This window comes from Pholis gunnellus (genome assembly GCF_910591455.1).
Source record: "Pholis gunnellus genome assembly, chromosome: 7".
NCBI lineage: Eukaryota > Metazoa > Chordata > Actinopteri > Perciformes > Pholidae > Pholis > Pholis gunnellus.
This window is the reverse complement of record NC_136533.1, coordinates 12,282,494-12,296,219: the sequence shown is the minus strand read 5'-3', so window position 1 is coordinate 12,296,219 and position 13,726 is coordinate 12,282,494. Positions and strand designations below refer to the sequence as shown.

The window sequence follows — 13,726 nt, the reverse complement described above, 5'->3', positions numbered from 1 at the left end:
CCGGATATTATCCAGCCACTACCTCCTCAAGTTTTACATCATGTTGTCCATTTCGTAAGACTACATTTCCCAGACTTCTCAGTCCTGCTCGACCTCAGCCAATAAGGAGGAGTTTGGGGAATAGGCGCAAAATCCGTAGTCGGTGTGTTTACGTCATACTCCTGGAGAGAGGAGCTGCAGCAGTGAAGCTAGTCGATAAAACTGTAAACGTTTAATGAAGTGTAACCGGACAAACTGAGCACGCGACTTGTCTTGTATCGTCGTCATTCTGTGTCACGAGCAATGCTGAAGAAACTGTCCGCCGCTGCTTGAACTGAGCTCCACACGGCTGCTCGCAAGCTAACACTCGCTAGCTCAGCCTCTTCCCAACAACAATGTCTTGTCTTCCGCAAAATAACTTGAAGGAGCAGCTGGCGAGGCACAGCAATGCTGCTCAAAGCAAGTTGTCTCTGGCTAAACCCAAACTGGGGTAAGTCTTAAAGTTACAGCGACGTCACGCTAACGCCACAGCAGCTAGCGAACGGTTAGCTTTGTGCTGTCAGCTGTGCTAACTGATAAACACAACAGAGTTAGCTTCGTTAGAGTCTGAATGGTTTCAGGTGTGAATTTGGCACGCTTATGTCATACAGGAACAATACTGCACTATGTAGTCCAAAAGAGTAATTTAGCTGACTGTTCATGTAATGTTTTCAAGTGTTTCCTATAGCTACTAACTTTCATTGTATATCAATTCTTTAGCTGTAATCACTGATCTGAGATCTTGTGGTCTGATTCCTGGTTTAAAAAAAAATCTGGATAATCTCCATATATATATATTAATGCTTAAACCAAGCCAATTGTTAATGTCTGCTATGTTTAGGTTTATTGGTCAGTTAGATACAGTAAATACAGAAAATTTAATTTTTGTTTCCAAATTTAAAGAGAAACAAAAATATAGATTTGACTATCTTCTTAAGCCAATCTCCAGGTTAATGGGAATCATGCCTTTTGATCTTAATTGTCAGATTATGTTTTAATAATTTCACACTGGTTTATTTTTCAGGGCCTTTTCTTTCAAAAAGAAGTCCTTGTCAGGTACAACCAAGGTGGAAGTCCCAACCAAGGTAATGTGCTCTAATGTTTTGGCAAACAGGAATGTCAATGTCTCTAAGAACAATTTGGTGACTAAATCTCCTTTGACATTTTCAAACAAGCTTGAGAGACCTCAAAAATCCCAAATCAGCAACTTCTTCCATGCAAGTTCAAAAGGCAAGTCGGACTCCATCAGCCCAGCAGGTAACTGTGCTCCTGCCGGCCTGACTCCTTCAGCAGCGTCTGCTGTTAAAGTGACGACAGCTCCAACTAAACCTGGCAACCTGTTTGCTGGTGGCAGTGGAGGCGGTTCCACAAGTCTGGATGCGTCTCTTGGATTCCCGATGGATGACTGGGATGATTCTGATGACTTTGTAACTCCTGTCAAAAATTACTCTTTTAGTTCAGGACTATCTGGGAAGAGGACCAATCCAGTATCATCTTTTAGTAAAGAAAAAACACAACTATCTGTGATGCCGCAGTTGAGCAACAGCTTTGCAAACAGGAATGGTCTTTCCAAAAGTGAACAATCTTGTATGGAAACAGACGAACTGGAGCACAGGGTCTGCAAAGCTGCAGCTTCACCAGGACCTAGTTTGAATAAGGAATTAGCGGAGTTTGAATGTGAAGTTTCTCCACTAAAAACGACCAGAAGACATCCTCTGAGGCCCGTCGTGAGTGATAGTGAAGAGGACAACAATGATGTGCTCGAGCCTTTCAAAGGAATGACAGGTAATTTCTATTTTACATTGTGGGGCAGATATGGATCTGAGAAGCATTGAATTATACTATAAACGCATGCTATATCTTTTTGCATTTTAGATGACAAGAAAAAATGGATCAACCCGATGGTAATACAGCTCGATGACAACTCAGAGCCTGAAGATGATCTTGATTACATTCCCCCTTCTCCAATCCCTGATGAGATATCTAATACTACTTCTGCATGGCATACAAGGTCAGTTCTTTCAATTTATTATTTAAAATAATTACATTTTTGTGTGAAAAGGGACAATGTGAAGCATGGCACTCCTGGACTCCATGGGCATTTTATTTGACCTAAAAGAGAATTTAAAAAAAGAAAGCGGGACATCATTTTTCTTTCATCTCAAACAGAACTAAATCAGCCGATGCTAAAAGCAGAGACAGTCCTGTGCAATCGAAGAGACCCATCACCACACTACATGAATCCCATGATAACCACTCAAAAGACAAAACAAGTGGGTGTAATGCCTTTTTCTGATTTGTCCAGATCATGTGCACATTTTATTTAGCAAAGCAGAACTCCATTCTTTGTCCCCGTTCATTATTGTTTTTGCTATTTCTTGTTTCTGATCCCGTCACAGATGAGCAGCTTTTCAGTATCATGCAGTCCATTTGTTCTCTGGTTGATTCCATCCCTGAACATGAAGTCATAGCTCTGTCCTGTGGAGGTGAGCTTTTGCTGAAGCGGGCTCAAAGGTGTGTACATTTGATTGGAAAATGGCGTTGTTGTTATTTGATAATATGTCCGTATAATTGCTAACATCGTGCCTTTCTCCCCCAGGAAGAGGATTCTTGCAACTGGGAGTTGCAATGTATTGAGGATGCAGCAGCCAGACAGCACTGTGATTTCTCAATCCAGCTTTAAAGGAAACTCTTCTTTTAGCTTTTTGACGTTGAGTGTTGGGTCATCCAGCAGCTCCGTGCCTGTGGACTCCAACAAGCCTCCTCCGCTCAGGAGATCTTCAGTCATCTCGGTGGACTGTGACTCTGATCACTCGGACAGTGTTCTTAACATGATGCCCTCGAATAGCAGGAACAGCGGGACAGCGTATGTGACAAATCGGAGTATGAGTGACTCTCCATCAACCCACAGCCTCGCAGAGCCATCTTTTAATTTCTCTAAGAAAACGAGCACAGACCTGGATGCTTCAGATCTCTTCTTCTCACCCAAGAAGCCAGAGACGGTGGTTCAGAACAAATCTAATACTCCAGCAGCCGGTAACGCAACAGAAGACATGGAGCTAGATGACTTTTACACTGACTACTTTGACATAGATGACTTTAATGACGCCGATGTCCCCGATTACTTTGACAAACCCCCAAACTCCAGCACCGTGACTACAACAGTGAAAGAAAGGGGATCAAGCATGTCTCCGTGGGAGAAGAAGCCAACAACACCTGCACCAAAGCCTGCAAAGATCTCCTCTCCTGGTAAACCATGGCCTGTACAATGCATTTTTGTCCTTTTTTAAGCAGTAAACTGCACTCAATTTAACTTTTAAAACGGATGAATTGTAGTTTGTAATTTGTATCACACTATAAAATGTATATATTTTTATTTTAAGTAGATATTTTAAGTTATTTTCTCACCAACCTGGTCAGTCTTTGAATGTGTTAATTGCTCTCTAAAACGGCAAGATGTCATCATTAGTTTAATTCTACAATCTGATATAAAGATATCATTTAGAGCTGAAACTAATAGTGGATTAATCGACCCATAATGTAATAATGGTCTTTTTTTTAATAGCATTTTGTATTTTTCTATGGTGGCTGATTGAATGCTGTTGTGTTATGGACTGTTGGACAAAACAAGCAAACAGGATATTTAGTTTACGGTCCTGTGCTGTGTTTTACTGACACGGTTTTAATGTTTTCTAATGCAGAACCCACCTTCAGAAACCCAGCCCACGACCGCTTCAGAGGGTTCAACTTCCCCCACTCACAGGAGATGATGAAGATTTTTCACAAGCGTTTTGGTCTTCATCAATTCAGGTTCAATCAGCTTGAAGCAATTAATGCGACGATTCAGACCGAAGATACGTTTGTTTTGATGCCCACAGGTTAGTATTGATCAAAAGTTACAGAAACGTTTTATCCTAGCGATGCAACAATAGATTTGGGATGTTTTCAGCTGTGAAAATGTCCACGTTTCTCTGAACCTGATGTATTTACAGGTGGGGGTAAAAGCCTGTGCTACCAGCTGCCTGCCTGCGTGTCACCGGGAGTCACTGTTGTCATCTCCCCACTCAAATCTCTCATCTTAGACCAGATCCAGAAACTCACTACACTGGACGTGAGTATGGTTTCTCCTATTGGATCAGTAGGAAGTAGTAGTGCACAGTAAGTATGTGTGTTACCCAGAAGGTGTATTTAATTTGCAACGTTTCATTTTCAGATCCCAGCGACGAGCCTCTCTGGTAGTATAAGTGACAGCGAAGTAGGGAGGATTTATATGCAGCTCTCTAGGAATGACCCCATCATTAAACTTCTCTACGTCACTCCTGAAAAGGTGAGACCTGATTGATTTACACTCTAAATGTTGGAGTCAGTGAGTGTGTTTTCTTGTTTGCTATAAACACAGTTAGTAGTAACTGATGCCTCTCTCTTCTCCCCAAGGTGAGTGCAAGTAACAAGCTGATCTCCGCCCTGCAGAACCTGTACGAGCGAGGCCTTCTGGCACGCTTTGTCATCGATGAAGCCCATTGTGTCAGTCAGGTGTGTTCATCTGCTTTATACACAATCTGCAGTTTGCTTTTATTTTTGCAACGGCCCTTGTGAATCATCCCGCGTCCTTAAATCTTTTTTTTAGTGGGGTCACGATTTCCGTCCGGACTACAAGAGGTTACATGAACTGCGTCAGAAGTTCCCCAACGTGCCGATGATCGCCCTCACAGCCACCGCCACCCCACGCGTTCAGAAAGACATCCTCAACCAGCTGAACATGACGCGGCCGCAGGTGTACGTGCTTTTAAATGACTTCTATTTCGTCATTCTTGAATTCAAACAACCAACAGCTTTCCCATCCAATATATTTTCAGGTTCACCATGAGTTTCAACAGAACAAACCTGAAGTACGCTGTCCTGCCCAAGAAACCCAAAAAGGTCGCAGAGGACTGCATCGACTGGATCAAGAAGCACTACCCACGTAAATAATTCACAAGTACTTTCTCCAATCCTGGTTATTTTCGGAAACACTGCCATAGCTGTTTTGTTGAAGATTCAGCTCACAGTCTCAGGTCTGTGGTGTTTTATAAAGCATATCAAGCTCTTGAGCTTGTAACAGAAATAATTTAAAATCAATGCTTTTGTCAAATGCTTAATAGCTGTTGTAAGTAGCATGACCATGATTTGAATGGTTCCCGTGGGGAATATTTAGTCAGTGATTACTCTCTGACTGTCTTCATTGATCTGTCACAGGTGACTCTGGCATCGTTTACTGCCTGTCACGTAGGGACTGTGATGCCACGGCCAAAAGTCTGCAGGCGGCCCGGATATCAGCTCTGTCGTATCACGCAGGCCTGAGTGACAGTGACAGAGAATATGTGCAGAGCAAGTGGATCAACCAGGACGGCTGCCAGGTGAGCGCACCACTCACTCACTGATCTGATGTAAGAATTACTAATAGATGGAGCTGGATACAAAGCAAGAAACCTAAAAATGGTAACATTTTGCAAGCCAGTAGCTGTTTTTCCAATTTTTAAAGTTCACACTGCCTTAGTTTCACTGCTTCCTTTTGTCTGCCAGGTCATCTGTGCCACCATAGCTTTCGGCATGGGCATTGACAAGCCTGACGTGCGTTACGTGATCCACGCCAGTCTGCCTAAGTCAGTGGAGGGTTACTACCAGGAGTCTGGGAGAGCTGGCAGAGATGGAGAGATCTCTCACTGTATTCTCTTCTACTCCTACGCCGACGTCCACCGCATCAAGAGGATCATCGGCAGTATGTTACCAAAATCTAGTCCCTTCTTAGTTCTGGTTGTGTGATTTTCTTTTCCTCCATCAATCATAACTATATATCAGTCAATGTAGACTGAGATGACTCTTCTTTAAATCACAGTGGACAAAGAAGGGGACCGACACACCAAGGCCACTCATTTCAACAACCTGCACAGCATGGTGCACTTCTGTGAGAACCTGATGGAGTGCAGAAGAATTCAGCTGCTCGCATACTTTGGGGAGTTCAACTTCAACAAAAGCTTCTGTAAGGAACACGGAGACGTCAGCTGTGACAACTGTGGCAGACCCAACGTAGGAATCATTTCTTTGTTTAATCATTACAAATTTCAAACCTACCGGGCCGTTTCTAACTGAGCAACAATGTTTGACTGTTCCTGTGTGCAGCAATACAAGATGAGAAATGTCACTGAAGATGTGAAGAAGATTGTGAGGTTTGTTCAGGAGAACTGCGAGAAAGTTGGATCACGGTTTGGCAGGACTGCCCAGCAGAACCGACTGACGCTGAATATGTTGGTGGACATCTTTATAGGTAAAGTAAATGCACGTGATTGGGATGAAAAGTAATTTAGCGATCGTGAATCCTGCATGAGGTCCTGATGTGTTTGTACTCCATGTGAACTGTGAATGGTTTCTTTCTCTCAGGGTCTAAATCTGCCAAGATCCAGACAGGAATGTTTGGGATGGGAGGAGCCTACTCAAAGCATAATACTGACCGTCTCTTCAAAAAACTGGTTCTGGACAACGTCCTGGAGGAGGATCTCTACATCACCAACAACAACCAAGCTGTGTCCTACATCTCTGCTGGACCCAAAGCCACGAACGTGCTGTCTGGGCACATGCAGGTAACCTGACTTGTATCCACTGTTGGGCAGCATGAAGAGCTAGATATGTAACATTTGATTAAGTTTAAATGTATATAAGAAAACATTAAAAACTAACCAGCACTTGTCTCATCGCAGGTGGAGTTCTACGAAACCGAGAGTGCGTCGAGCATCAGGAAACATAAAGCTGCTGTTGCCGAGAACGTCTCCCAGAGAGACGGGAAGGTTCAGGAGTGTCTGAAGGAGCTGACCGATCTGTGCAAGCAGCTGGGGAAAGCGTTTGGCCTTCACTATTACAACATCTTCTCTACTGCTACCTTGAAAAAGATAGCTGGTAATATCTGAGACAATTGTTGAATTTGCTTTAAATAGCTCATATGATACAGGAAGCATGTTAGAACTTTTTTTTTTCTTCACGTGGACAGAGAAGCTTTCTCCTGACCCCGAAGTCCTCCTACAAATTGATGGCGTGACGGAAGACAAACTGGAGAAGTATGGAGCTGAAGTCATTCAGGTCCTAGACAAATACTCTGAGTGGCAGCTGCCTGGTGAGGGAACAAAGTGTAGTTTTTGCATATTTCAAGTTCTTGCACGTCCTTACAATTCTGCACATTGTGGTATTAATCCTACATCGTCTCTGTTACAGAGGAACAGACCGCCAACGGTGGAGACGGGTGGATAGACGCAGCACAAGGTCGCTCATACGGAGATGACGAGGACGACCCAGAGTCCTCCACGTACTTCCGTAGTCAGTCTGCGCAGGGACAGAAGAGGAAGAAAGCTCCATTCTTCAAATATTCCAAGAAGAGAAAACCCTACGGCAACACAAGTGCCAACTCTAAAGGGTCTGTAATGTGTTGGTCTCACATATTGTCATATAGCTGGAGATCGTGTGCAGCAAACAGCTTATTTCCTCTTTTCTTCCGTCTTCTGTCTTGCGGTGGTGGTGTAGTCGTGGCTACAGCAGCAATAAATCGTGGTCGTCGTCCGGCTCCAGAGGTGGATCCAGTGCTGCAGGCCGGGGGTCCAGGAGCTCGACGGGAGATGCTTCAGCTAGCAGGAGGCCGGGCTTCATGTCTGTCCCGACCCCTCAAACCAACCAGAGACCGTTCTTAAAGCCGGCCTTTTCACACTTGGGCTAAGACCGTCTTCTGATCTGACTTCTAGGATAGCAAACTGCTTTGTCTCTCCACTTTAAAACCAGTTTATGTTCGATTGGGTTTAAAGTATTTAGCAGTTAGATCCCAACTGTTTATTGAAACCTCTAAAACTGTTTATTTATGCTCTGTACAGTTATTGTCATGTCTGTCCAGATGTTTTATTGATTGTTGCAAATTGTCGCTTTTCACTGTCCATTTTGATGTAAATCTTTTTTATATTAAAGGTTAATTGAAATTCTTCAGGACACTTTTTTTTATTTCTTGCTACAGAAAATCAAGCTGTGTGCTGTATTTGTGTTGTACCACAAAGCCACAGGGAGCCACATCATGTTTTTAATCAATGTTTATTTCAAGTTTGTATAGTTTTATTGAATGGCACCAGTTACAAGGGACTATTGGAGAGAAACAATATTTTATACTGACTTGTACAGAAGGTTACCTACAGTACAAACATGGGTTCGGAATGGATCAGACTGAACAAGAACTGGATTTGGCACATGGATTTATATATGTATATGTATATATATATATATTTACTTGTGTGTATATATAATGTAATTAAACAACAATCTCCAATCCCAGGATAAAGATGCAGACTACAAAACACACCACCAGACATGGTTATACACACACACTTATTGACGTGTGTGTGCAACTGTGTGAGGGTCTGCCAACCGGGAGCTAGCAGAGGGGCATAGAGCAAATCAAGATGCCTTCGTTTATGACTACTGTCATCTATCGATCCCTCAGTTCTACATGCAGCATCCTCATTAATATGGGGGGTTTTTTTAGCCAGGAAGGAAATTTAGGTAAGCCACTTGTGTATAAATCACTTGATTCCAATCATCAAAATTGATTATGTAGTTATTTATCATAATTAAAACATGGAGTAGACTAAATAACAAAAACATCCCACAGAAAAGTTCCGTAAGAAAACGTTAGAAGTGACCCGTGAATCATGTCTTTGCCACCGCCTTAATACAATTCTTTATTCAAGTTTCCCAAATGTAGGATTTGTTGCTTGGTTGTTACTGTACATAGTACCACGTGGGTGTTTCTGTTATTGAGTCCATCCCCTGTGTATTCAATTTTAAAACAAGAATCGGTGCTTCAACTTCCAATGCACCTCATTGTGTTTGCATGGCTGTACCTTCACTGCTGCTTCTCAGGGACGGACCAGCTGTTTCTGATTTGTAAACCATGCAATCGCACTCGTTCATCAAAAGTCAAACATCCGGCCAAAACTGCAGCAATCTCCCATGAAGTAAAGTAACTTAAATATGTAAACAGGACACGGCAACTGAAATGTAACATTAAAGTCAGGTTTGTCATAGGAAACCTTCAAAGAATTAAGACATTAAGACTTCAGGCGGCCCAGTGTGCATTACAAAATGTTTAAGACAGATGAACACTGTTTTTCCCTCTTGGCCTGGGAGATTTAAGGATGGAGTAGTCTGTAGTACAGTTGTTAGGGATGTCGAGTCTTTTGTTCTCCATTCTTTCATCTTTGTCACTTTGGTTAACTGCAGAGTTAGGATCCAGGCACAAGGAACAATCTGTCACTTAACAATGAAACAGCAGAACAAACATCCACACAAGAGGTCTCTAAGGAAAAACGGAGTTTCATAAAATGTTATTAATGAATGCAACAGTGACTAAGTGTCTCAGTGGGCACGTCAATGTTGGACAGGAATTAACAACAATTTGGCAAGTGGTTTTATAGAAACAGAAAGGACTTATTTCACTTACTCTTTGTTGGTTTTTCATACACATGTTGGTAAATCACATGTTTTTGCTCTTACAACTGATTATTGCTCCTTGAATAACGCTGCCTGTTTCCTTTTTTAAGTTGTTGCATGTTCAGAGAGACCACTGAAGCTACATAATGCTCATAGATGTACGAGAAACACCTTCAAAATATGTCCTGCTAACCAGTCAGCCTGGCTGGACAGGTCCGTCACGTTGACCTTTATGTCAGCAAAGAAGTAATAAATATGACGTATGAATATACACACAACAAAAGTCCACCCATTCACCCTGCTCCACCCCGTTAGGAAAAATGTGCTTCATCTTTGCTATTTATTGGATGTATCCAAGTTACAAATTATTACTTGACATAAATAAGCTCCTACACTGTATGTATGACAGGATTCTTGCCAACATAGCTCTAATGATGTGATATTTCCTCTAGCATCATGCTGGGAAATGTTAGTGCTGCTCCCTCCACCACGGATAATTGAAGGATAATGAGCTACAGGAGTGGATCCAGCCACAACGCCGAAGTGCGTGCTACTCTGTGGTCAGGACTACAATTTAGCCAAGGAGTGATGCGGTCGGATTACACGGAAGCAAACAAAGAAGGTAGCACCATCGGGCCGTCAGTGGAGCAGGTGCTGGTATGAGAGTGTGGCATTTGAAACAGCAGGCCCAAAACAAGCAACCCTGTACAGCCATTAGAGTGATGAGTCACTGAGGGCCTTCCTTTCCCAAATGGTTTAATGAATCCCACTTTCTAAGAACCTTTCACAAAGGCCTTTGACATCCCTCAAGTCTTCTCTTATCTCTAGTCTTTTTTCCTTCCTCCAAGTCCTTTTTTACGTTTTCACTCCTCTCGGTCTAAACCTTCACAGCTACCACCTTGAATCTTGTTTCCATTTCTACATACAGACACAGTAACACCTGCACTTGGTGCAGGAGGTAGACACGCAATACAAAAAACTGATTTTACCCAGAATCCAGCAGCCGTGGCAGTTATTGCTTCCTGTCAGCTGTGAGGCTGAAGAGTCTAGAGCCTGACCGACAAATCTATATTATTATATTATATATTATTTGTCAATGTCGGCTTGTCACCGGTATATTGATATCTGCTTTGATTGTGGCTGATAATTAAGGGAAGGAAGTAACTATTGTACATCATTTAGAAAAAATGTACACAAGGTACCTCAGAAAATGTCATCATTACATACTGCAGTTTGTCAAGCAGGCTTCCACCAAATACTTGGTGTTTCCGGTCTTATTTAATTGTTTATTTTTAATTTACTACTAACCAAATGTTTTGTTTGTTTTCATTATCTATTAATCTGCTCATTGTTTTCTAGACTGATTATTACATAAACAAATGTTATCCGACCAACAGTCCCAAACCCAAAGATATTCAATTTACAATGATAAACAACAAAGATCTGAAAAATATTTTAGAAGAGCTGAAACCAGAAAGTTTACCAGAAAATCTTTACTTGAAATAAGGCAATTAATTGACTATCAAAATATCTGCCATTTTCATCAGTTGTTTCAGTGATCGTTTCAGCTCTAGTTTTGCTTCCTACTTTTTAAAATGAATTCCAGTGTGAGGATAGGTCACAAGTCACAACATGCAGTATCGGTCTGGCTCGCAGTCACCTCTCCAAACTCTTCAAGTAAAATAAGATATGGTAAATGATGAATGAATGGTGAAAATGTGCTTTTGGATTATTTGGTATTTGTGGTGGTATAATGACATCTTCAGATTTCATGCTGTACAAATACATGTTCATTAAAATGATCATTTAAATTGCACGCACACTGAAGGCTGATTCACTGCTGGTGGAGAGATGAGGTGTGATCAGTGTTGAGTGGATCTGGATAAAAACCCTGTTTTTTTAGTCCCCACGACAACATTTCCATAAATGGTTCTGACCTTACTTGAAACACAGCTCTAAAAAAGGTATAATTTAATCTTCAATAACAAAATAACATTTCAGTTCTGTTAAAATATACATGGAAAACCTGTCAATATATATTAGGAAAAAAACTAATTTGTACAAAAAGTACATCATTATTCTTATTCTAATAATAATAAAGTATGTTACATAAACCTAAGAGAAAGGTTGATATTAAACCAAAATAAATCATAAACTCTTCATACAAAGAAATTATTGAAATTCATCGAATTTCAACTTGCTGAAAAATGCAAATCAAATTAATAGGAGAAATAACAGAACAAATGAACAAATGAGCACATTCAACAGTACTTATTTAAACCATATGAGCATTGCACATCTATCTAGACTATCATCTATTGGTGCCAGCAAATCTTTGCTTTTCATGAATATTTCTCTAACCGCGTCTGTCACTACCGGGTCACATAACACCATTGGTATTGGTTTATTTCACTGAATCCCTAAAAAAAATCTTAGAAAAACAACTTTGTTCTTCATCAGTTTACTTTGTACACCAGGGTATACTTAAGCTAATTGTGTCTTTAAACAATCCACAAAATTCAGTCATCAACATCTTCTAAAAAAAAAAGGCCTTTTTGTAATCACACAGTCTGCTCTCTGTTTCATAAACCTTCACCATTATTCCCTTCAAACTGTTCTGTTTTACTCCTGCTGAGGTGAATATGCTGTTGTGCTGTGTCTAGTTGACTTCTGATGGGGATGAACCAATATCTAAAGATATTATATTACTTTGCCTCATATATACTTCACAGCAAAGGGCCTATTACCTCTAACATAACTCACTTCCATCTTCATTTTCATGACAAATCAACTTCCTCGATTGCTGTTCTTCCGTTCTCATTTCCTTATGCAAACACATGTTTAAAAGCAATAAATAATAATGAAGGCAACTTTCAACCATTGCAATGAAATCTTCTGTTCTTTAAAAAGAAACTGTATAAACTTCTTCAGTTCTTTGATTTCAGTTTGAATTTTTTTTCCTTTGTGTTATTTGAAAAAATAAAATACCTGAAATGAGTTGAAATAAAAAAAAAGAAAAAAAAAAAAAATGCAAAAGGTGTCCTCTGGCTTTGTAGAAAAAAAAAGAAAACAAGCGAAACGAGGAGGTGGTTGGGTGGGTAGGGGGGTTAACTCAAAGTGGAGAAGGGGAGGAGAGATCCTGGCCCGGTGTTACCAGGAGTGGTCCAAGCTGAATGTCTGCAGGAGGATGATGAGAGAAGCAGGGTTCATGTTGGGACGAGGCTGCCCTCCATCACTCCGGAGTCCTAACCGTCATCTCAGACCCCCGAACGGGCTTACGAACTCTACCACCGCTACGACCTCACTCTCCCTTGTTAATGAGCAACCCGCCCACCCAGCGGAGCTTGCAGGCAAACCACCGCCTGAGGGGACAAAAGTATTCGTAATGGAACTGCTGAAATTCGGGGGTCTGGCGGATATCACGTAAAAATGCAATGTCAAGGTCTGACTCGGTGAGGATGATGAGGAGGAGGAGCAAGACAAAGAGGAGTCCAATGGTCACAAGGAGCAAACGGAGGACACTTAAGACAAATTTATTCACCTGTTCCACCTCGCTGAGGGCCAAGTCCCCCCCTGCACCCTCCTGTGCACCAAAATCAGCCACTTCCCCGCGCATGGGGGTGCCTGCTTCCGACTCCTTCTCCTCCTCAATGCTGCAGGGCGCCCCGTTGATCTGGCGCGAGACGGCCAGCTCCATGCTGTGCTCGGCCACCGGGGTGGGCAGGACGCTGTCAGACGGGCTGTAGGCCTCGTCCGAGATCACCGCAGTCCTCTCACTGGCATCTGTGGCCTGGCTCCGGGAGCGTGGCATGAAGCATTCCCCGTGGGACACTGAACGCACCGGTGTAGAGTGAGCACTGTCACGCAATGACTCCAGACCTTGTGTGGTGGTTCAGGGAGGAAGAGGAGGAGGGAAACGGACAGGAAGAAAGGAATATTACACACATTTCACAGCATGAAAAAATTATTACTGACATGATGTGGCCATTCATCATCTAAACTTGGCCTTCACGGACACAATATACTGTAGCTACACTCCTAAATGCTGGGAGGTCTCTTCTGCCGTTTGTCCAGCAGAGGTCTGTCACAGAGCAGACACACAGTCTCGACCCTGAGAGCAGAAATCTGACCATGCTTTCCCCAGAGTCTAGTAGACAGGGGGGAGTATTGTCATTGCGGAATGCTCATAAACTGATGCCTAATAATCACCTTT

General features: G+C 42.1%; 2 protein-coding genes across 4 annotated transcripts in view; one reads left to right on the top strand and one right to left on the bottom strand.

Moving 5' to 3' along the window:
- Positions 1–212: 212 nt before the first annotated feature.
- Positions 213–7,962, top strand: blm (BLM RecQ like helicase). Of its 2 annotated transcripts, XM_079162482.1 has the most exons (22): positions 213–469; positions 1,043–1,103; positions 1,194–1,803; positions 1,894–2,029; positions 2,188–2,291; positions 2,418–2,532; positions 2,618–3,267; positions 3,720–3,896; positions 4,011–4,129; positions 4,232–4,345; positions 4,453–4,551; positions 4,646–4,794; positions 4,875–4,981; positions 5,254–5,414; positions 5,581–5,776; positions 5,894–6,084; positions 6,178–6,322; positions 6,436–6,635; positions 6,753–6,948; positions 7,040–7,162; positions 7,261–7,459; positions 7,567–7,962. In XM_079162482.1, exons 1-22 carry the CDS (start codon positions 375–377, stop codon positions 7,754–7,756), a joined length of 4,137 nt encoding a protein of 1,378 aa, XP_079018608.1. In that variant the 5' UTR covers positions 213–374; the 3' UTR covers positions 7,757–7,962. The 2 variants fall into 2 exon arrangements, with proteins under 2 accessions (XP_079018608.1, XP_079018607.1); XM_079162481.1 differs by having other exon boundaries at positions 1,043–1,803.
- A 192-nt stretch (positions 7,963–8,154) lies between these two features.
- frmd5a (FERM domain containing 5a) overlaps positions 8,155–13,726 on the bottom strand; it is a gene marked incomplete at its 5' end in the record, with an annotated part of 53,031 nt that continues 47,459 nt past the window's right edge. For both annotated transcript variants that reach the window (XM_079162621.1, XM_079162622.1), the window contains one exon: positions 8,155–13,392. In XM_079162621.1, the coding sequence (XP_079018747.1) occupies positions 12,815–13,392 (578 nt within the window). In that variant the 3' untranslated portion in view covers positions 8,155–12,814. The remainder of the gene's footprint in view (positions 13,393–13,726) is intronic.